At 45.9% G+C, this 22451-nt stretch overlaps 1 protein-coding gene across 2 annotated transcripts in view; it reads left to right on the forward strand.

The window, feature by feature from the left end:
* The window catches only part of CCDC60 (coiled-coil domain containing 60), a 639895-nt gene that overhangs the window by 589934 nt on the left and 27510 nt on the right, over positions 1-22451 (forward strand). For both annotated transcript variants that reach the window (XM_085633209.1, XM_085633208.1), the window contains exons 11-12: positions 4108-4248; positions 15192-15326. In XM_085633209.1, coding sequence (XP_085489335.1) covers positions 4108-4248; positions 15192-15326 — 276 coding nt within the window. The remainder of the gene's footprint in view (positions 1-4107; positions 4249-15191; positions 15327-22451) is intronic.

The following is a 22451-nucleotide window of genomic DNA, read 5'->3' on the forward strand; positions in this document are numbered from 1 at the left end:
CAGTTCGTTCCGTGCGCGCACGGTGCGCTTCGCGCACCGTGCGCGCACAGTGAGCACGCGGTGCGCTTCGCGCACCGCGCACCCACTTTACGCAGTTAGTGCCGTGCCCACGTTACGCTAGATGGGCCATGTACGCACGATGCGCTTCGCGCACCGTGCGCACATGGAGGACATATTATGCGCTTCCTTGTGATAGGTAATCTGTTGAAATTTTTTGGGAAAATTTTCTGTGCTCTGATAAGCCATGCACAAATGGTGGCCTTCGGCCACCATTTGCACAAGGGGTGGAGAAAGTGTGGATAGTGTTTTTTTTATTTTTATTTTTTTACCGTACGCTTACGGTAAGCGTACGGTAAGCGTACCCCGCGAAATTGCCGAAAAAAAAATAATGCCGTTTTTGCTCTTGGGGGATGTTTGGGGACTCCCTCAACATGACTATGTGAGAGGGAGTTGTCAAAACATCCCCGTAACATGTTTTTGGCCATCATGTTTGATACATAACACTCAGTGCGGTAGACAAAATGGCGGACGCCGCTTCCTGGTTTCTGCCGATTCGAATGTTTACTAAGATCTAAGAGCCAATCAGAATCGCGCTCGCGCACGCCACCGTACGCTTACCGTAAGCGTACGGTAAGCGTACCGTAAGCGGGCTCAGATATATATATTGATTTAAAGGCTATTTTCTCAGAATCTACTGAACAGATTTACACCAAACCTACAAAAGGCACTTCCTTGACCTAGGGACTACCTCTCTGCCAAATTTCTAGTAATTCTGTTCAGCCGTTCGGGCTGTAGCTCGTTCTAAAGGTCCTATGGAAAAATGCATGGGAAAAACGCGTTTTGGGACCCCCCTTTTATCTCAGCCCCCGCTTGACGAATCCCCCCGAGACTTTCAGGGTAGGAGCGGAGCGTAGCGCCCCACCTATTTTGAGAAATTCGCGAGGATTCGTCGACCGGCGCCAAAGTTATTCAAAATAGAATGTTGAGGTTTTCCTATGGAAACGTGGTCCTAACTATAACTACCTACTGGCGACCGCCAGTAGGTAATATATATATATATATATATATATATACATACACGCCTATAACATAAAATCTCATAAAAAACATGGTTATAAATTAAAACATTACACTATTTAAAAGTTTTTACATTCAAATTTTCCACTCCAGTGAGTGCAACAGTTGGAAAAGTGTTGGGTAGCGGAGGGATAAAATGTACTATTCCCACTCCAGTGAATGCAACAGTAGGGAAAATGTTGGATTGCAAAGGGGTAGCAATTAATATTCTCACTCCAGACAGTTCAAAAGTAGAAACAAACATAACAATAACAACAAAAATATTTAAAAAACAAAATAAATAAAAGAATATAAATATTTTAAAAATGAAAATACAAATATATTTGATATTACAAATAAAAAAAAATATTATATTGTTAAATGCATATGACAAATACCTACAAATATTATATTAAATAAAATACAATTTTCCTCAGGTAATGGCGGTCGTGTATTGCCGCTGGTGGTTCAAGCTGCGCCCCCCTCTGGCATGCTGTCTGCCTTTAGATCAGTTAACCCGCTGGAAACTCTTAAAATTCTCAGAGGTTTAAAATCTGGTTCCCCTGCCGATGCCTGCTCGGCCAGGCTTCTGGCTGCGGTAGCGGAGAGCGTTCACCTCGAAGTTAATTCTATTATTAATCTCTCTCTACAGTCAATGGTTGTTCCTCAGGGTTGGAAGCAGGCGAAGATTCTACCCCTCCTTAAAAAGCCCTCTCTGGATCCTCTTAATCCAGGCATCTATCGGCCCATCTCTCTCTTACCAGCCATTGCCAAAGTCTGTGAGAAGGTGGTCAATAAGCAATTAACAGAATTTGTGGAGGCCGAGGCACTTCTGCACTCAGCTCAATCAGGTTTTCCTGCTGCCCACAGTACAGAGGCTGTTCTGGTCGAGGTATTGGAGGCGATTCGGGAGTGCCTTGATGCCGGGGGTAGGGCAGCTTTAATTCTGCTGAACCTCTCTGCGGCATTTGATACGGTCCCACATGCTCTTCTTCTGGCCCGTCTCGCTGAGGTTGGAGTTTCAGGGGCTGCTTGGGGCTGGCTTAGGTCTTTTTTGGAGGAGTGGGTTGAGCAGATTTGGCTCCCCCCTTTTTACTCCTCTCTCCATACGGTTACTACTGGAGTCCCGCAGGGTTCCTCCCTTAGCCCTCGGCTCTTTACCATTTATGTTACGCCACTGATCCATCTGGCTGAAGATCTTGGGGCTAAGGTACTGGCCTATGCAGATGACACCCACCTGCTGTTCACCTGGGATAAAAAATCGAATTCTGTCCTTGTGGCGCAACACTGCCTTCGTTCCATCTTCAATTGGTTGGCGGATGCTCAGCTTAAGTGTAATGAGAAAAAATCGGAGATTTTGCTTTTTGGCAAATTTCCCGCTGACTTTCGTGAGCAGTTGTGACCACAGGACTTTCCACTACCCCTGTCCGTGGGACAGCCCGCTAAGAACTTGGGTGTTTGGTTCGAGGAGAATCTTTCCTTTTCTACTCACATCAGGAAAACTGCTGGCTGCTGCTTTGGTCTTATAAAAACTCTTAGGAATTTTTTCCACTGCTTCCGCAGGCTGCTAGAGAAACTGTCACCTGTGCACTGATTCTCACTCGTTTGGATTTCGCCAATGCCCTTTATGCCGCGGTCCCTGGGTACCTGATTTAAAAAACTACAGGTGGTCCAGAACATGGCGGCCAGACTGCTCCTGGGCATTTCGTCAAGAAGGAGTGTTACTTCTCATCTGCACTCTCTTCACTGGCTGCCCGTGGCGGCCAGGATCAAGTTTAAACTCTTGGTCCTGGCCCATCGTGCCCTCCACGGTCAGGGTCCCCGCTATCTCTAGAGGCATTTTTCCTTCTATGTCCCTTCGCGGGCCTTGCGCTCTTCGTCTCTCTGCCTGGCACATGTCCCACGTTTCAAGCTCCAGAGGGTGGGGGGCTGTTCCCTCGTGGTTAAATCCAGCATGGCCTGGAATGCTCTTCCATTGGATCTTCGCTTAACTCAAGATCTTGTAGCGTTTAAAAAGAAGCTTAAAATACATCTTTTCGTATGATGGTCTCTCCTCTACCCCTTGGGTTTTCGTGCCGGGATACTCACGAGTAGCCGAGCGCATTACAAATGGACATAACATAACATAACATAACAATCACTGGGGAAAGTCGGCAGTGCCACTTGGGAGAGAGAGCCTGCACCTGCCAGGTACTGCTGCGTGTATTGCAAGCAGCTCAACTTTTCCGAACAGGGTCAGGACTTGTGAGTGCCTGTGGTCAGGGCACTCGCTGCAGTGCTTAAAGCCTTTATGCTGAAGGAGCTGATAAGACATGTATTGGGTCAGTTAGGCCCCAAGGGACTTGCTGCTGACAGTGCTGGGGCACCATAGACTCTTTTGACTAATTTGTGAAGAGTTAATAGGGAAGTCTTGAGTACGACCTACTAGTAAGCATTCCCTGAATTAGGCCACCAGTGAATGGGAAATTACCCTAACACGTTACAAGAAAGAGGATGGGACAGTGAGTTACCTAACAAATACTAGAGCCCTGACCTCAAGGGGATTGCGTTATTGCTTACAAATGCTTTTTTTTTTTTAATATGTAGAGTTGGAAATTAAATATCTATTTCTCTTATAAAATCAAGTATTTGACTGGACATTGATTTTTTGACATTTCTGTGTGCACTTTGAGTTTTGAATCATGTTCACTAATGTGTCTACACTCCCCCAAGCCCCCCCTTCGCACGTGGGAGCCCTTGACTGCTCGTCCACAGCTACCTCTGAGCATCAAGTGCAGAATGGGTACTTGTCCCAGTTGCTTATGATCCATAGTAGGTTGGATCCTGGGACATCAGGAGTAAATGGCCTCAGCCACATTGGTTTGACCTGGTAGCCCCTGTATGCCCTGTGGCCCTCTGAAAGGAGTTGTGGCACCATGTGTTTTTAAGAGTTTCACGCACTTTCTTTTGATCGTCACACAATGCCAACTTCTATCAAACGTAGAGATTTTAAAGTTTCAGTTTAATGTGTTTCTTTCAGCCACATTATTTGCCATCCTTTGTTTTCAACAGCTCCCCAGGAATGTGCATCTCCTCCACCACCAAATTCATCAATGAGAAATCATCTATGCCCTTCGAGATGCGGAAAAAGTTCTTTGAAGTTGCTGACGAGGCTGACCTCTGCCTGCGTAACAATATGGAGGCCATTGAGAGGTAGGTGCTACAGTGGGCTGACATATGGTATAGAAAAGTCAAGATCAGTATTTTGTCACAGCTAATTAAATACTGTCTTTTCTGTTCCTTATTTACTTTACGTGTGGTTGCCATTTCCATGTTAGGTTTGCTGTTCCCATTCATGACCATCTGTTTGCTGCAGTAGGGGCAGAAGAATTCTGTCTGCCAAAACCATGCCAAGTATTTTAGTGTACATTGTCCTTTCACATAGAGGGCCTGATTTAGATTTCAGTGGATGGGTTACTCCATCACAACAGTGAAGGATATTCAGTCTGCCGAAATATAAATCCCATAATATACTATGGGATCTATATTTCGGTGGACAGAATATCCGTTGTGACTGAGTATCCTGTCTGGCAAAATTTAAACCGGGCCCAGAGTTCCTGTCGCAGATCGTTTGATGGTGCTTCCGCTACATGTCTCTGGAAGAGAAAGGTACCCTTGTTTCATTGCTGCTCAGTCAGGTGAAGCCAACACATGAAGCCTCTCTGAGAAAACAGAGTTTTGAATTGTTATATATATTTTGTGCACTTTTTCAAATCTTCCAATATTGTATTTCTTCCTTAGGTAGTTGTGAACAGGGAGGAATACCAAAACGTGAATTAAATGTACTTTTTAGGTTTAAATCTGTTTATTAGTTTACACAATAAACCACCTATATCCAAATGCCGATGTGTGTAGTAAAAAAAAAAGTGCTAATAGGAACAAAGTTAAAAAACAACCCCACATACCAGCTAAGCTCAGTGCCCTCAGCCCTCAGGGATGCGGGCCCACACCATCCATATGTGATCCAACTCATCTAAGCCTTCCACACCCCATGCCAGAAGGAGTCCAACCCGAAACCTCATGAATGTCCCACAGTCCCATTATCTTATGGCGTGTCCACCATATATCTCTAGGCATTTGCTAATGTGGTCGTTGGTCAGGGTACTCTCAGATACTTAGGGCATGTGAAATGTACTTTTTTAGAATCCAGCTTGGAACAATAGAATTTCTGCCGAGTCCACAGCTTGTGCAGTTTTTGAAATTTCCATATTTAGATAGTTTGGATAACTTCACCTATGCGACAAAGATTTGATCAAAAATGTTTTGCAGGAGAATTTTACCTGAACTTTTTCGACTAAAATTTTGTAGGGTTTCTATCCTGCAAACTCCTACTCTATCACCCCACTATAATTTAAAGTAGCTGCGGCGGTTCCTCCATTAGGGCGGAGGAGCGTCGCCCCACTGCTTTCTTGCAGTGCGAGAAGCCGAAACATATAAAATGGTATTTTAAATTCTGTTTTATGTTTCTGCTTATCGCACTGCAAGAAAGCAGAAGGATATCCCTGGTTGGGGGCCGGCAGGTGGACGGGTCAGGGAGGAGTGGCTTGACTAATGCTCTGGGCCTTGACTGTTTGGTTGGCCCTCTGGGGCTGACCAAACCAGTCATGCGCACTACATAGAGAAAATGGCCTCCCCATGGGCACCGTCCCCACCAATCACAACGTTGCTATTGCAGCGTTGTGATTGGCTTAGGGGAGTGGGGCTGCCTGTGGCTGCTTCCTATTTAGGAGAGCAGCAGGAAAACGCAGGACCCGGCCAGGAGCTGAGGTGGCGCGGGACCCGGGAAGGTAATTTATTTTTTATTTTAATGAAACCCGTCCCGCCTCACCCCCGCAAAACTGCGCGACCCCCGCACGAACCCCCCACCCGCCCCCCTACCCGCAAGTTATGGGTCTACTTCGCTTGCCAATAGCCCTGACAGTGTTTGCCTGCCACGAGAGTGTTGCCGTCCCTGCCAAGGGTTGTCTGCCTCCCGCCGCCGCTCTGCTTTCTGTTGCGGTCGCAGAGTGGAGGTACTACATTTCCCAGCGTCCCAAGCGTGCAGGGACAGGAACCCGGAAGTACCAGCATTGCGCCAGGAGGCGCCATAAATTTCAGCCTCTCTCCGGGGGAGCGGGGGTCTACTTCGCTTGCCAATAGCCCTGACAGTGTTTGCCTGCCACGAGAGTGTTGCCGTCCCTGCCAAGGGTTGTCTGCCTCCCGCCGCCGCTCTGCTTTCTGTTGCGGTCGCAGAGTGGAGGTACTACATTTCCCAGCGTCCCAAGCGTGCAGGGACAGGAACCCGGAAGTACCAGCATCGCGCCAGGAGGCGCCATAAATTTCAGCCTCTCTCCGGGGGAGCGGGGGTCTACTTCGCTTGCCAATAGCCCTGACAGTGTTTGCCTGCCACGAGAGTGTTGCTGTCCCTGCCAAGGGTTGTCTGCCTCCCGCCGCCGCTCTGCTTTCTGTTGCGGTTGCAGAGTGGAGGTACTACATTTCTCAGCGTCCCAAGCGTGCAGGGACAGGACCCGGAAGTACCAGCATCGCGCCAGGAGGCGCCATAAATTTCAGCCTCTCTCCCGCGTCGCGGGACGCGCGCGGGCGGCGTCGGGAGAAGCCCGGGACAAGGGCGGGACCGTCTGAGGCCGTCCGAGGTCGCGCGAGGCCGGGACGGGCCACATTATTGTCGTCTGTGCCTACGTGCCACCTCCCCTGGGACTGATACTTAACAGGTACTGCTGTTGCTGAAACCAATTGATGCTTTGGGTTACTATCACTTGATTTATCTGCAGCCAGTATTAGAGCACATGGATATAATGTCTAAACAAAGGAATCCTTCAACGACAAATACTATGGACAATTACCTGTAAAATCAACAATGACAGGAGGGCATCACTGGGGCTAATATGTTCTCCTAATTCCCCACCGTTGATTCCTTTGTCTGGCCTACCGTTGGACTCTCCTTCACAGGCTACTAGTAGCATTTCCTCCGATTTAGTGATTTTGGACAGTGATACCTTTGAATCCTGCGTACCCCTAGCTCCTAATTCGCCATTAAATCCTGTCTTAGACATAGCAGAGGCTGGTGAAGGGGCTGACCCACAGTCTCCCGCCCTTCCCTTGAGGAGCAGGTTAGTTAGAGCGTGTAGAAAATCCCAGTTTAAAAATAATGGGACTCGTTTAGGGAGGAAAAGGGCAACCACTGTGAATAAAAGCGCTAATAAAGAAGATGTACCAGGGTTGCTTTCTAACAAAAATCCTGAGATTGAGCTATCTGTGAAGATTGCAAATATGATTGATACTAAAATAGAAAGTATCATAACACCATTGGTAGCTAAAATCGACCATCTTATGGCTGAGGTAGATAGGTTGAATGCTATAATTAATAGACCAGTGGACGAAGTCACTAGAGTAATACCATTATCTCCAAATGTATGTATTATAAATGGGGTGCCCTCAAATGGAGGACCAAGCATTGTAGCAAATGAGACAGTTAATGCCCCAATCCAGCAACCTGGAATCAATAAAATCCTCCAGAAGGCAAGTATAGATAGTCATAAAGCCCTATCACTGGCAAGTGACCAATTCCAATGTATCACCGAGGCTGAACCCCTTACATTGGTTCTTGCCAATGTCCCTGCTTTGACAGTTGATAAAACAGAACCTACATCTTCTTTGATTAGTAAATCTTTACACTGGTTGGTGAACAACATGAAGATGTCTCCTTGGGGTGAGCAGAAATTAGCAGGGGAAATTATTATGGCTAGAAGGGTCCAATGGCTAGGGCACCATCCAAAAAAATTCAAAGGAGATTGTGTGGTCCTTAATTTTTCTAATTCCGAAGTCCTCCCGAATGTTTTGGCTAATATAAACCCCCCGCAGCGAAGACAGGGTACTATCATCCCACTAACTCTCAAATATTTTTACTATAAGAGAAATAGAGATACACGTGGAGTATCACTGAGACCAGAGTGGACTCCGTCCTTAAGCAAAGGGGGTAGGAGTGATTCCACCAGTAAGTGGAATATTAGTCTAAAAAATAGGTTTGGGGTGTTATCTGACTTAAATGCATGTGATTGACTTGATGATGGAATTAATTTGGTGAACATGAACATAGTATTGCCCAATACTGTGGCCACCTCTACAACTTTTGTTAGCCCCAGAGACATTGGGGCAGTAGGGAACCAAAGAGAAATCCAGGTTGACGCTATTGAATTATTGGGGCCTATATTCCCTAACAATCTTGGAGGGGCGAGTTCAGCACTTGATGCATTAGTAAATGTCGCACCAGGTACTTTAAGCTCTACTATTGACTGTCTGGGCAGGACAACTGATGTGACACAAGGCTTATTGACTAAAAACCTTCCTTGCCCTCCTGCAATTGATTCAGGATTGACTATCCTATCCTGGAATCTTGCAGGTATAACCAATAAGCTACATTCTGACGTATGGTGCAGCTTTGTTGACCAATTTGATATAATTTTATTCCAAGAATCGTGGTCTCTGGTCCCAGTCTTTCGCACTGGATTTCTCAATTTCTATATACCTGCTACCAAAAAAGCAAAAGGCCGACCATCGGGTGGCTTAATAATATGGGTACGTCAATCATTATGTTGTAAAATCATCCAACCTAACCTTCCATCCAAAGATATTTTGTCTCTAAACCTTATTTGGCCCAATGACCAGGGTATGGCTATTTTCAACACCTATGCTCGAGGGATGGTTGGAGGAACTTTGTCTGATGTGACAACTGTTTTGGATTACCAGCTTGCAGCGCTCCCTCCTGAAATGATAAAAATAGTAGGAGGAGATTTTAACACGACCTTTGAGCCTCTTGGCCCTGAGGACCAATTTCTTGCTGTCGAAGAGGACAATAGGTGGGGTATTCCCCAGCTGGATCTTCCCCCAGTCAAGAGATGGTCCGCTGCAGCCATCCAACTTAAAGCACTTTGTCTATCAAGAGGGCTTAGAGCTGCCAATGGGCGCACTAAGTCAGATCGCCTGGGCGTAAGCACGTTTGACAATGGCAGGTTTGCTAGTCGTATTGATTATTTCCTGGTGGATGTTAGAGCTTGGAACAGACTGAATGATATGTCCATAATTCCACGGGATGAAAGTGACCATAATCCCCTGTGTTTGGAATTACAAATGTCAAATACCCCTAGAGAATCCAAAACTGGGGGGGGGAAAAATAACCCTGGACATTGTCGTATCGAATAACATGCGACATGTTAAATGGGATAGATTTATAGAGAAGATGGGAAACTTAGAGGACCTTAAGAAAGCGACTATTAGTGAGGTGGCCAATTTAAGTTCCAAATCAACTAATACTAATTTCCATCTAACTATGCTTGAGGCCCATAACATCTTTTTCTCAAAACTCCAAGGGTTCTTTATGAAGCCCTCTAGTATTGGAAAAGCTATTAAGGGATGCCCACCAGAGGAGGGATGGTTCAACAAAACCTGTAAAATAGCTCGTCAGAATTTGAGTGTTGCTTTGAGATCAAGAGATGCGGAAGATGTGAGACTAGCCAGGAAGCTATATAGACAAGCACAGCTAGTAGCTAAGAAAGACTGGGATGAGAAACAGTGGCAAGATCTGAAACACGCATGCTTGGCCAAAGACCAAAAACGATTATGGGCTACAGTAAAGTGGGATAGAGGTGGGTCAGCACCTTCCCCCCAAAATAATGTGGCAAAAAACCAATGGGTAGATTTCTTTAAACCACAGTATGCTTCTGCCTCATCCGTAGGAGAGGATCCACTTCCCCCTACCATCTATTTCCAAACGCAGGTGTTTTCAATTAAAGAAGTCAACTTAGCTTTGGATAGTATAACAGTGGGCCGAGCACCGGGAATGGATGGGATACCCGCGGATGTGTTTTTAACAGACAGATCATCTTGGTGTCAATATTTTCAATGGCTAGCCAACTCAGTAGCCATGGGTGTACCCATTCCTTCGTCATGGAAAGGGGCGGAAATAATTCCGGTCTTTAAAAAAGGGGACAAATCACTCCCAAGTAACTATAGACCTATTAGTCTCATAGATTCAGCACAAAAACTAATAGGTCGACTAGTGCAAAATAAGTTACAATCTTGGGTTGAAGAAAATAATATCTTATCACCATATCAAGCTGGGTTTAGACCTTGCACTAGCTCTATTGACCAAGTATTTTACTTCTTAGCTCTTTACTGGAGGAATGTGAAGCTGTCCAAAGGGACCCTTTACGCGGTCTTTATAGATTTGAGATCAGCTTTTGACCTGGTGCCTCGTCCTAAACTTTGGAGGGTCCTCGCCCAAGCAGGTATGGCCCCGGAACTACTAACCTTACTCGTCCGCTTACATCAGAATAATTACGCACAAATTAGATGGGGAAGCCAGGGAGAGGTGACTGACCCATTTCCTGTCGAACGTGGTGTTCGACAGGGTTGTGTCTTGGCGCCCACGTTGTTTTCCTTGTACATTAATGGGATAGTTGATCACCTTGGATGTTCCCCCACGGATGCCCCTATACTGGCAGGATCCAGAGTGCCTGTTCTCATGTTCGCGGACGATACGTTGTTAGTTTCGCGAACTCCAAGTGGATTACAGAAAGCGCTAAATATATTTGCTGATTTCTGCCAAGAACGGGGCCTTGAGATAAACACCTCCAAAACTAAATTTATGTGTTTAAACCAGCGACAAAATTTTAGAGGAGTGATTAAACTTAATGGTACTCCGCTGGAGCAGGTTGAGGCTTTCACATATCTAGGAATATCCCTTCAGAATAACATGAAATGGTCAAACCATATTGACATGACTGTCCTAAAGTTTTATCAGCTAGCAGGTGCAATCATTTCTAAGCATAAATCCTCTTTGACCAAACCAATTAGACCCGCCCTGGAAATTTACAACATGAAAGTTATTAGTGCGTCCCTGTATGGCTCGGAACTATGGGGTTTTGCCAACCTGAATCGCTTAAGGTTGGCTGAAAACAAGTTCCTACGTAGCCTAACAGGTGTTCCCCAAAGCACTCCAATGATTCCGTTAAAATATGATCTAGGCAGGAAAGAAGTTGAGGACCTGGCGCGATTACGTCCACTTTTGTACTGGCGGCGGATCATGGCAACGCCAGAACTTGCACACTACGCCATTGCCCTGAAAGATATTATTAGGGCTGACCGTTTCCATTCCATTTTATGGCTCAAAGAAATTAAGAATTTGCTTATAAAACTGGAGCTAGGGCACCTATGGAATGATCCAAACGGTTCAATTCTTCCATCAAAGCCAATCCTCAAGAAATTGTACTGGGATATGACCTTGACATCTGCCTCTCGTGCTGGCCAAGACTCCAACTTGACTGGTCGTTTCTTTGATATTAAATTCTTACCATCCTGCGAGGCATTTTGGGACTTTATAGAGAGGCCCATGGATAGGAAACTGTATTTCCAGTTCAGAATTGGGTCTCTCCCTGTAAAAGCTTTTACCCATAAATGGTCACCTTCCCAGGATGACAAATGCCATTATTGTTTAGACTTGATTGAGGATACTGGTCACTTGCTGTTTGTGTGTCCGTTGTATATTGCCCCCCGCCTCAGGTGGTTAAAGCCAGTATGTTTAAATCTGGGAACACGTAGCTACAAGGAAGCCCTAAGAATTCTAGAATCTGATTGCACCCCCTGCTTGGCTATTGCTGTTGCAAAATTTCTGGGGTGGGCATGGATATTACGCCTTCGTGCCCTGAAATCCCTTGAAACTGGTCAATGAATGTCTTGTCACCAAGAAATGTTTAGTTAACTTTTTATTCAATATTTGATCTTTTTAAGATTTTTATCCATTGATGTCGTTCTTATTTGATGTTATTCGCCAGCATTATGATTTAATGTATTTTTATATATTATATTTTAGCTTAGTATTTATGAAATGGTTAGGATGTACTTGCTTTTATGACATGCTGTCGAATAAAGCTTTTTGAACTTGTAATGCCGGCCACGACTGTAAAGTAGGCCAAGTTTGTGTAGATGACAAACACTTTTTAAAAATAAATAAAAATAAATAAGTCTGAGCTTAATTGATCAATCTATTAAATATGTGATTTATTACAATGAGACGAGTTCACCACCACTCTGGGAAGAGAGGATCTAAAAATATATGGAATATGGCTAAAAGGTCCCTGTGCCAGTGTGATGGAAAACATAAAAGATCTACATCATGCCATGTATTTCTGCAAATGGTAACAACATCCGATAAACATAGTCTACAGATTAATTAAGTAGACTATCAGAAAGTAGCTAGGAATCACACGATTTATGTTGCTGAAGTAACCTGCAAGAGCAGGAGGCTAGGACACGCTTAGATGATCCAATGAATACGATACAATGAATGCAAATGGTAGGTGCTAGTTGGAAGAAGAGCCTAGAAACATAGGTCTTCAAGAGAGTTTGAATAGGATTTATTATTTAAGAATCCGCAAAAAATAACAACAGTTTTCTTGGGTTATCTTCACCAAAATATGCAAGATAGACATTGAACTTTTAGATGCCCAATGCATTTGCATCTTATAGTATATTGTATAAGGTCTCTCTTACATTATTTTCCAGGTTAGTATAATCCTTGCTTTGTGTAAATATATCTCTAGGTTTTTTGCTGGGAGGATTAGAGTTCTTCTCTCCCTTGCATCAGTGTATCCCATGGACCCATAAGATACAGGTTAGTGAAATAGAAAGAAAATGGGATATGAAGGACTGGGGGATCAGGGCATTTCTCTTGATGCCTACTACAATATGCCTTGGTTGGACCCTCTTATACATCGGTGTAGCAATATCACTTGCAGTGAGAAAAAAAAGATGAAAAGTGTATGTGCTGCACAAGAAGAGAACAACAAAGAACTCTGTACAAGACTAATCAACAGTTGACTGTTCTGGAATAGTGATAATTAAAGTCCTTCTTTTCCATTTTAACCGGTCTCTTCCATTTCGGTTTCATTTTGCTTTTTTCAGATACTAATTTCCTCTTAAATCCCTAACCAATCATTTGGCACTTTTTTTAAAATTCATTATAAAATGAAATCTGTATTGCGAGTTTTGCACACTTCATAAGACCTTGCAGCTGAAAGTGCAATAAAATTCTTGAAAAACCGTGACTCTTGATTTGACACATTTTGTAGTTGCAAAATCTGTAATTTGCAAAATTATAGCTTTTAACCATCTATAAAAGCATTTATGATTATTCAAGCAATTCTTTCTAACTCCTAAAATGGTTCTTGTGAGTCTTTCTGAATCACAAATAGGAGAGACAAGAAAGTGGTATTGCCTTCGTATTTGTGATTCAGAAAGGCATGTTTCGGGAGGTTTGTACCTGCAGTTGTGAATGCAAACCGTTCATCAATTAGCAGCCCCCCAAGTAGGAGTGGTGACTGATTCACAAAGCAAAAGTTGCCACCATGTGACAGCTTCTTCTTCGGGAATCGTGTCAGCAACCTCTGAAGGAGTGTTAGTGGTCTGGGGCTCCGCTGTGTAGTCTACTAGATGTTTTCACAAACGCAAAACTTGTCCTTTTAATTGAAACAGGGTGCTTTAAAAAAAAAAAAAGTTTCCAATATACCTCATTTGCAGGCCTCAATCCTCTGATTTGCACATAATGACAAGGGGCTATGGGCCATATGTATGAAGCCAAATTGAGTTTGCAAACACTGACATTCGCATATAGCCCCATATGTATGAAAAACGCGTTTTGCGAATCACAAATTGCGATTTTTAGGGAATCGCAATTAGAGAATGGCAAAATGCAATGTATGTAGGATTTGCTAAATATTTTACGAATCCTACATATTCCTTATTTGCGAATCGCAAATTGAGATTCGCAAATAAGGAATACCTTCCCATTCATTCCTATGGCCTAGAAGGCCCATAGGAATGAATGGGAAGGCATTCTCAATTTGCGATTCCCAATTAGAGAATTGCAAATTAAGAATGCAATTTCAAGGTTGAAAGGGTGTCAATAGGACACCCTGTTGCACCCCTGAAATAAGCATGTGTGCACATGTGGCGCACGTACATGCCCTAAGGCCATGTATGTGCGCCACATGGCATTTTGAAAAATGCATAAAAGTGCATTTTTTTAAAGAAATCGCAAATTACCACCAACCTGAAGTAGGAGGTAATTTGCGATTTCTTAAGCCATAATCGCACAACTTGGGTGCTTCCTAGATTGCATTTAAGGAATCTCAATTTGGGATTCCTTAAATGCATTCGCAAAATAGGGAATTGCAAATTTTCCGATTCCTTATTTTGCGAGTGGATTTTTGTGTGCTACATTGCACACTGCCTAAATTGCGATTGCAAACGCTGCAATTCTGCGAATTGCAGCATCTGCGATCTCAATTTGGCTTCATACATATGGCCCTATATGTAATAATTGCGACCTGCTTAATTAATATTGATTAGGCAGGTCGTTTTGCAAACCCCCTGTGAATTTAAAATGTGCAATGTGACCTATTATTACATAGGTGGCACTGCGAATTGTAATTCCATTAGTAAAACAGCCAGTGTACAAATTGAACAGTCCTGGTTTATGAATAGGATTAGGGAGCAAAGGTCATACCCAGCAGCCTGCTGATCTGTTAATGTATGAAGTAAAGGGAAGGGCAGGGAATGCTTCTTAAACCCTCAGGTTGCATTCATGAATCCAGACAGCCCTGATATGGGATCTGCGATCACTTTGTTCTACAAGGTTCCACACAAAGGGGAAGCTTCAGCTCAGGTCTCTTGCTGCTCAGTATCTTGCTATGTACCTAAGTTTTCATACTCTAACGACCGCACCCACCAAACTCTTTTTCTGAATACCAAATTTACCCCTTAAAGGATTTTCAAAAATGCACAAACTGTGACATTTATGCATTTCACATTGTCTCTTACAATCAATGCCAGTATTTATTGGATGATTGTAACTAATGGTGGCTTATTTCTGTCACTGTTTTCAAGTGGTAACTGGAAGATATGTTAATGATATCTAGTTAGGGTCAAGTACTGTAAATATCACACAACTGCTGTAATAAGTATGAGGAAAGTTTAAATTAGCAAATATATTAGTGCAAAAGCTCAGTCTTTTTAACCAAACATTGTTATTTTGTTTTAAGGAGGCGGGAAGAATTCAGCAACCAGAAGTTTCATGCACTGGACAACATTACCTTTTTCCATCAGGACATGGAGAAGTTAAGAAAGCCGTTCCACCATGTCAGGGAAGATAAGGATTATGCCAATACTGAGAACTGGTAGGACTTTACCAAACAGTATTGATTAGATTACAGCTTGTTTTACTTCCTGTTTTCCTTCTTGTGACTTTGGGCAGACAGGGAACCCTTGGTAGAATGAAATCCTTTTTAGGTCTGGCAACAGGCTGCTTTCGATTGTGCATGACCTTTTGTTACCAGGGGCCATATCATGATGGGCTTTGATGGCTCAGTGAAGAGTCAAGCACCTGTGTTTATGCACCTGCAGTGTGTAAAGTGAATTCATTTAATCAGATAGTTTTGTGAGTAAGTGTTTTGTTTTCAGACAGTACAGCTTAGAAGCAGTGAGAAAGGTTTGCCTCTTTCTGTTTTCGAGCTGTACTGTCTGAAAATGAAGCACTAACTCAAAGAAATCTCACTTCCACCACCATTAGCAAGCAGTGGCAAAACGCAAAGGTCTGGATTTTATATGCAATTGTGTAGAAATAAATTCCTCTATGCTTATTGTTAGAAAGTGGTTCTGACACTATGGGCCGCCCAGATTTTTTGCTTTTTGAGCACCTAATTTTTGAGCTTTTATTGTGGGGGAGCCTCATAAGTTGGGACTCACCCACAGTGAACTCCTAATGAAAGAGACTGCATGGGGATTTTACTGGTGTCCCCCGGGCTTGACCAGGCCACTGCGCAGCAGCTGGAGGACACCGGGCTGGTTACATGCAGACACGTGTACATGCATGTGCACACATGTAGGGGCTGCGCAGGGGAGATTCCTATTGTGCGCAGCCAAGGAGCAGATAGACTGGTGTGGAAGGACTTATGCAGAATGGGGTGGTGACATGGAATAGGCTTTATCACTGGAAAGAAACATACCCGGGAAAGTCAGTGTGTTTTACTGGGTTTTTCACTTCATTATTCCCTTATGGGGATGTGGAGCCCCTGGGCTAGATTAACTTTCCTAAGGCCTACAGATTCCAGACACGTACTAAAGTCCACTGTAACGGCTGTGAGAAGAAGTATTCTGCGGAGTCCAAAGTCATATTTGCACTGCTTTTGGTTCATCCAGAAATGTCATATTTCTCTGAGTTGGCTCATAACCAGGACCTGGCTGGGGTCTGGCCCAGGCAGGTTAGATTAATGACCTTTCTTCCCAGAGCAAAGACCTTCGCTCCAAGGAGAGAAGATGGGTGGAGCTACAGGCTAATCCATCAGCAGCTGTCACTGGGTGCCACACACCAAGCTGCACCAGGGTGAAGGCAGCACTGGGGGAAGGGGCTTTCAGAGACCATGTGGCAGGAGACCCTGGACAACGCCATCTTGAACAAACCCAGAGGCCTAGGCAGGAAGGAGGGAGCAGGGCCAGAGAAGTGATGAGTCGCTGTGTGATAGGGCAACCAGAGACTTCCTTGCCAGCCCTCTCCCCAATTTTCTTAAAAGAACTTGCACAGGAAGAGGAGCTCTCTCTGGGATGTTGGCTGCGGAGGCAGAATGTGCTGGAGCCTGGCACAATGGGCAGTTGGAAGGAGGAACCCCCTGACTGCCCCCAGGATCTTGAACAGCACCAGGAGAAGAGTCCAGGACCAGTGCGCAGAAGCAGGGGCCTCTGCGCAGGGAGAAGAGAGGCCCAGGAGGAGGTCAGGTGAAAGGCTGGCGCAGGGAGCCAGTGAAGACCGTTCCCTGCAGAGTGCACCCTCTTGGAGACAAGGATGGTGAAGGAGAGTGCTCCCAGTGGCTGGGGAGCGCCACCAGGAGCAAGAAGAGGCCAAGATCATGAATATATGACCCCTGGGGGCTGAGATATGCCCCCCAGAAGGTAGGCAGCCTTTGACCCCTGAGGATCGACTACGAAGTGCGTGGGGCTCCGCTGCCGTCCCAGAAGTACCCCCGGGGTGGGTCAGGTCCCAGGGGCTACCCCCACTCGAAGTGAGGTCAGGGAGCGCCGTTGCGCTCCCCGTGAAAGTGCCCCAGTGGGGTGCCAGGAGCCCACCCTGTCCCCTGAAGACATCGGTGGAGGGGGAGTGCTGTCGTGCCACCCTCAAAGAGAACTCTGGGCCCCGGGATCCCAACTCCAGGCCCAGTGGTGTCAGTGAGGAAGAGGGGGGCATGCCGTCATGCGACCCCCTCGCGGCAAGAAGAGAGGCCAGGGAGCGCCGTCACCCTCCCCGTAAGAAGCCTCGGGGAACTGGGACCCCATCTCCGTGCCCCGGCAGAAGGAGCAAAGTCGGGGAGCGCCGTCGCGCTCCCCGTGAAGCCAAGCCCGGGGCACCAGGAGCCAACCCTGACCCGGGAAGAAGATGCCCTGGGGGCCCAGAATCCCAACCCTGGGCCCCGATCCCAAGTCAGGAAGCGCCGTCGCGCTCCCCGGGAAGATGACCCCCGTGTGATGCTGCATCGGTGGGGAAGTGCCGCCGCCCTGCGCAGCTGAAGGAATGAGGGGGGAGTGCCGTTGCACTTCCCCATAGCCCCACCCGAGCAGCGGAAACCGGCAGGTCTGCCCGCCGGAGCGGGCAGACCAGAGAGGAAGGGCCGGCCCCGCGGCAGCACGCGAGGGTGCTGGCTGGACGGGGAGCCGGCGGGGGCAGCCAGGGGTTGGCTCCATGGGCTGCTCTCCACCATGCAGGCATGTGAGGGTCCCGGTTGGGAACGGGACCCCAAAGGAATGCAAAAGAGCGAGGAGCCCGGGTGGAACTGGGCTCCCAGAAAAAGGAGGTGCAAGGGGCCCGGAGGGACCGGGCCCCCGAACATAAGCCAGAACAGCCGGGGTGGGCTCCCTGAGCTGTCCCCCTTACCTGGTGGTCCGGGTGGGATTGGGCCCCCCAACAAGGCTAGAACACGGCAGAAGACCACCAGCACCACCAGTGCGGCTCTCCCCGGCACAGCGGTAGAGCCGCTCATCTAAAATGCAAACCTTCCCGTAATGCTTTGCAGGCCTGGACCGGCCTGCAAGGTCAAAACATCGTTTTCACTGCTTATGTTGGCCCCAGGAGAACGGGGTCACCACCATATGTGTGCCAGGGTGCAGGGGGAGCTGCAGGAGCAACTCAGTCTTCCCAGCACAATGAAGAAAAGTCCCTCCCTAAGTGTCCTGGGGACTTCAAAGAAATATCCCCTCAAGGGCTCAGCCAGCATTTTAACACCTTCTGGGCTGGAACTTTTGTTCTACAGCTGAGGGTGTATGGAGAAGTGCATCAAGGAGTGAAGGGCTGAGTTGGGGATGTCTGGAGAAGTGCGTTTCCTAGAGGTGAAAAGGTGTAATTGCACCCGTAGTGCATTTACTAATGTGATTTCTTTTAGAGGGACTGAAGGTCACATGTGTAATGTGAAGTACCTGTGTAAGGTGATGTCATAAGTAAAGTGCGGTTATGTTGCCAGGCATTCCTGCTAGGGTGTCTGGCTGTTCATGCGCAATCCTGTGATTTCATCTATGATGCCTTTAGGGGCTGTAATTGCAATGCATTCCAATGATCCACAAATGTGATGAGTACTGTCATTCTAAAGTAATGCTTACACGTGTATTCTTGCTGGTGCGCGTAGGTGAAGAACCCAGACTGCTAGCCCTTAAGATGTAGAGGTGTATACTTCATGGTTAGTAGGAAATGCTCAGTCAGGGTTGTGTGTCACCAAGGCAGGGTTACCTATTTTTAAATGCTTGTTGAGATAATGGGGTGGGTCGTCACTGGGATGGTGCCAGCGCGCAGGACCCTCACTAACTGCATTGGGGGCAAGATGATGTGCATACATGGGAGTTGTGGTACTAGACCCCACCCCCCGCGGGAGGGGTGGAGATGTTTTGCAATGTCATAAAGTCATTCCAACAGCTTATGTATATTTGTAAATTGGTGCATAGTATTGAGTAGTGTGTGTGTTTAATAAATGTACTCTTACTTTTATAAAGCAAAGTACAGACTGGACAATCAATTATTGAGTGTTATTTCTGCGCACCTGCAAATGGCGATTACTAACCCACACCACCTCCCTTGAGTAAGCCTCAGACTGCTCTGCAACACTACCCTCTGAGAGTCAGGTGCTACAATTGGGTGTTTGGATCCCAGTGAAGTACAAATGTAGTCATGTTATTTGTGCAGGCCTCACAGAGGCTGCCTCGTTTTCCAACACCTATGTTTGCATCTGTACTCATATTAAAGTCCTAACTAATCTGTAATTAGTTAATTTATTTTCCTCCTGTAGACCACAAACCAAAACACTTGGATTTTCTTTTGCATTAAGAGAAGCTTTTTTAGAGTAATATGAATTGCCTTGAATTATGCTTGGCTTTTGTGCCTTAACCCCTTCAGTGCCCGCCCCTTTCCCCGCCCAGTGCCGGCCGTTGCATTAGCGGGCGGGGTCTATGACGAGCTGGACTCGTCATGGGCACAGCGCCACCGCGGCCCATGACGAGTCCAGCTCGTCATGGGCACTGAAGGGGTTATACAAGCCAAGTTTTCTTGTTTCCACTAAAAAAACTGTGAGCAATAAGCCCCCATCTCGGATCCAAGGACTAAATAGCGCTTCCTGGACTTAAGGCGAGAATCTCTTTAATGATCCACTTGACCTGTGATCTATTCTAGAATCTGTAAAGGGTGTAAATGTGTGCTCCCTTTTACCCTGGGGAACTGCACTTCATTGATGTTGGGGGACACCAGCCCTATTCTCTCATGTGACTCTCAGCACCTTTTCTAATAAATATACGTTTTAAACTTCTCAAAAACTTGAAGCCTAAGTTTTCTTCTACAATTTCAAAGTTCCTAACTGCTTATTTATTTTTTAGAGTTTTATATAGCACTGGCTAGACTGGGAGGTATCAGAGCGCTTCACATAGATGAGGATGTGAAAGTCGCACAGGTTACATATAAGTAGATACAAACAGAAATGTACAAAACTTATGAAATGCAGCGGCACAAGGTATAAACACTGATACACGTAAAGAAGAGTAGAGGGAATAGGGAATTGGGCCGACAGTCGGTAGATTAAATTCAAGTCCAGCAGACCGGCACCAACTAGGGTAGCACCCGGGGTCAATCCATCCCACCAGGCCAGAACAAAGGCAGATCTAGCCGAGTCTGGTGTAAACCCCGCAGCGTGGTTTTGGTCGCCGCAGCGGGATAACTTCCCTCACGGAGCCGAGACTAGCAGACCGCAGAGAAGGCCAGCAGATGGGGGTAACATGGCCGACTCGCACCCACCATCTCTACCGACAGGATGCAGACAAGAAGCGATGGGGGACCATGAGAGGATCTCTGCAGTCCGTTGCTAGGCACAGACCAGGCAGCCGACACCTAATTGGATGGACGAGACAGGCTGCAAACGGTGTCCCCCGCCGAAGAGCTCTCACCGCATAGGATGGAGTATTTCGTCCGTGGTCGCCAGTCCCAAGAACCTCAACCATTCCGAAGTAGAGTGGAAACCCCCTCAGACCCCAAACAACTCACCAGTGGAGGAAGGCTGTCCCAACACCTGGACAGCGAGAGGGGCCGTCAAGGGGATGAGAGGGCCACAGACAGGAACCCAGTGCTCTCTACCCACTCCGACCTGGGAAAACATCTCAGGGACCAAGCCAGCCACGAAGGGAAACGTGTAGGGCCGCCGCCTCGAAGGTAATCCAAGAATAACTATTTGTTTTTGCCAATGAGAAGCAGTTATAGCGGGAGGCAGACTATTAGTGGCAGTGTCCAAAAGGTAGGTGACGGGCCTAGATTAACACCCAAAGGGTGATCCTGAGCCCGTCTCCTCTCAGCTGCATTAAGCAGCTCAACCATGCAATCGGCCATTTTACTAGGATTCCGCTGGATGTCGTTTTTCTTGTTGCTGTGGAAGGCTTCCTCTCTTTCAGTGATCGCATCAGAAAAGACCTGGAGGATTGCTGCTCCTTTTGAGCGAGGGTTGTCTACAGGTTGTAGCCAACAATGGTTGTTCTCTACTGGATTAAGATATTTCAGGGTATTGGATTGGCAATTAGGATTGTCGATTTGGGGAACAGCCAGGTTTTCACCACTCTCCTGAACTTTAAGTATTCTTGGGTGCAGCGGATCATGGCCAGACGAGAGTCCCAAAGCTTTGCTACTTGGACCAAAAGAGAAGATATTCCTATGGGTATTTTATTGAGGAAGGAAGATCCAAGAGACTAGTCTGGAGCAGAGATGTCTGTTTGTTTTTATGGATTTTATTTGAAGTTATTCTTGTTCTTTTTGTTGCACAGCTATATATACCATGTATATTATTTTGAACATCAAACTGTATGTGCTTCTTAGAGTGTACCTGGAGAGTAGTCTTGCAGCAGCATTTTGCATCCATCAAATTAAGTATGAGAATGGCCTAAGGCTTTTGTTGGTACCTAAGGTGTGGGAAGATCTGGCTTAAGGTTTCCATGGTGTGAATGGTGCTTCTTGTGACTTTGTTGACATGTGGTATCGGGGATAGGTTTCAGTTTATGATCATGACTAACTTAGTCGCCTCTCTTGCTGTGGTTGAAGGAGCATCATTTTCCTTTGATCATATATCTGTAGATTGATATTTGTTCCACTGTCCACAGCCCATTGGCTCTTTTTTGTGGTGTTAAGCTTCAGTTGATATAATTCATCATCCATGTATCAGATTCCTGTAGGTCTTCTTGGCTATCCATCTTTAGGATGCCTTCCTTATAGTTATCGTATGAGAGATTGAAGGAGTTCATCAGGTCTGGTAAAGAAGTGAGGTAGATTTTGAGAGGAGAAGGGAGATGATGGATCATTTGGAAGCTCAAAAGTGGAGTATGAGTACCTTATATAAAAAGAGGTAGGAGCCTTTTTCTGCCTTTGGGGTAGGAGGCAATCCATATTAGTGGATTCCCCATATTACAAAATGTTGGAGTCTGTGTAGAATAGTGTGATGGTGTGTTGTGGAGGTTGATGGATTGTGTCAAATGCTGCTGATAGTTCAATGAGTGATAGAGTAGCAACCTCATATTTGTCCACTACGAGTTGTAGATCTACCTGTGTAAATAGCGGGGCAGATTCTGGGTACCTTCATGGTCTGAAACCAGATTGCAGATCTGCCAACAGGCTATTAGTTTCAATGACGTTGGGGAGCTGTGAATAGACTGCTCTTTGAAATATTTTAACCAGTAAAGAACCATTGAATATTTACTAGGTTCGATTGGTCATGGTTCTTCTTTTTGATGAGTGGTATGATGTG

Source organism: Triturus cristatus, chromosome 11, assembly GCF_964204655.1.
Source record: "Triturus cristatus chromosome 11, aTriCri1.1, whole genome shotgun sequence".
NCBI lineage: Eukaryota > Metazoa > Chordata > Amphibia > Caudata > Salamandridae > Triturus > Triturus cristatus.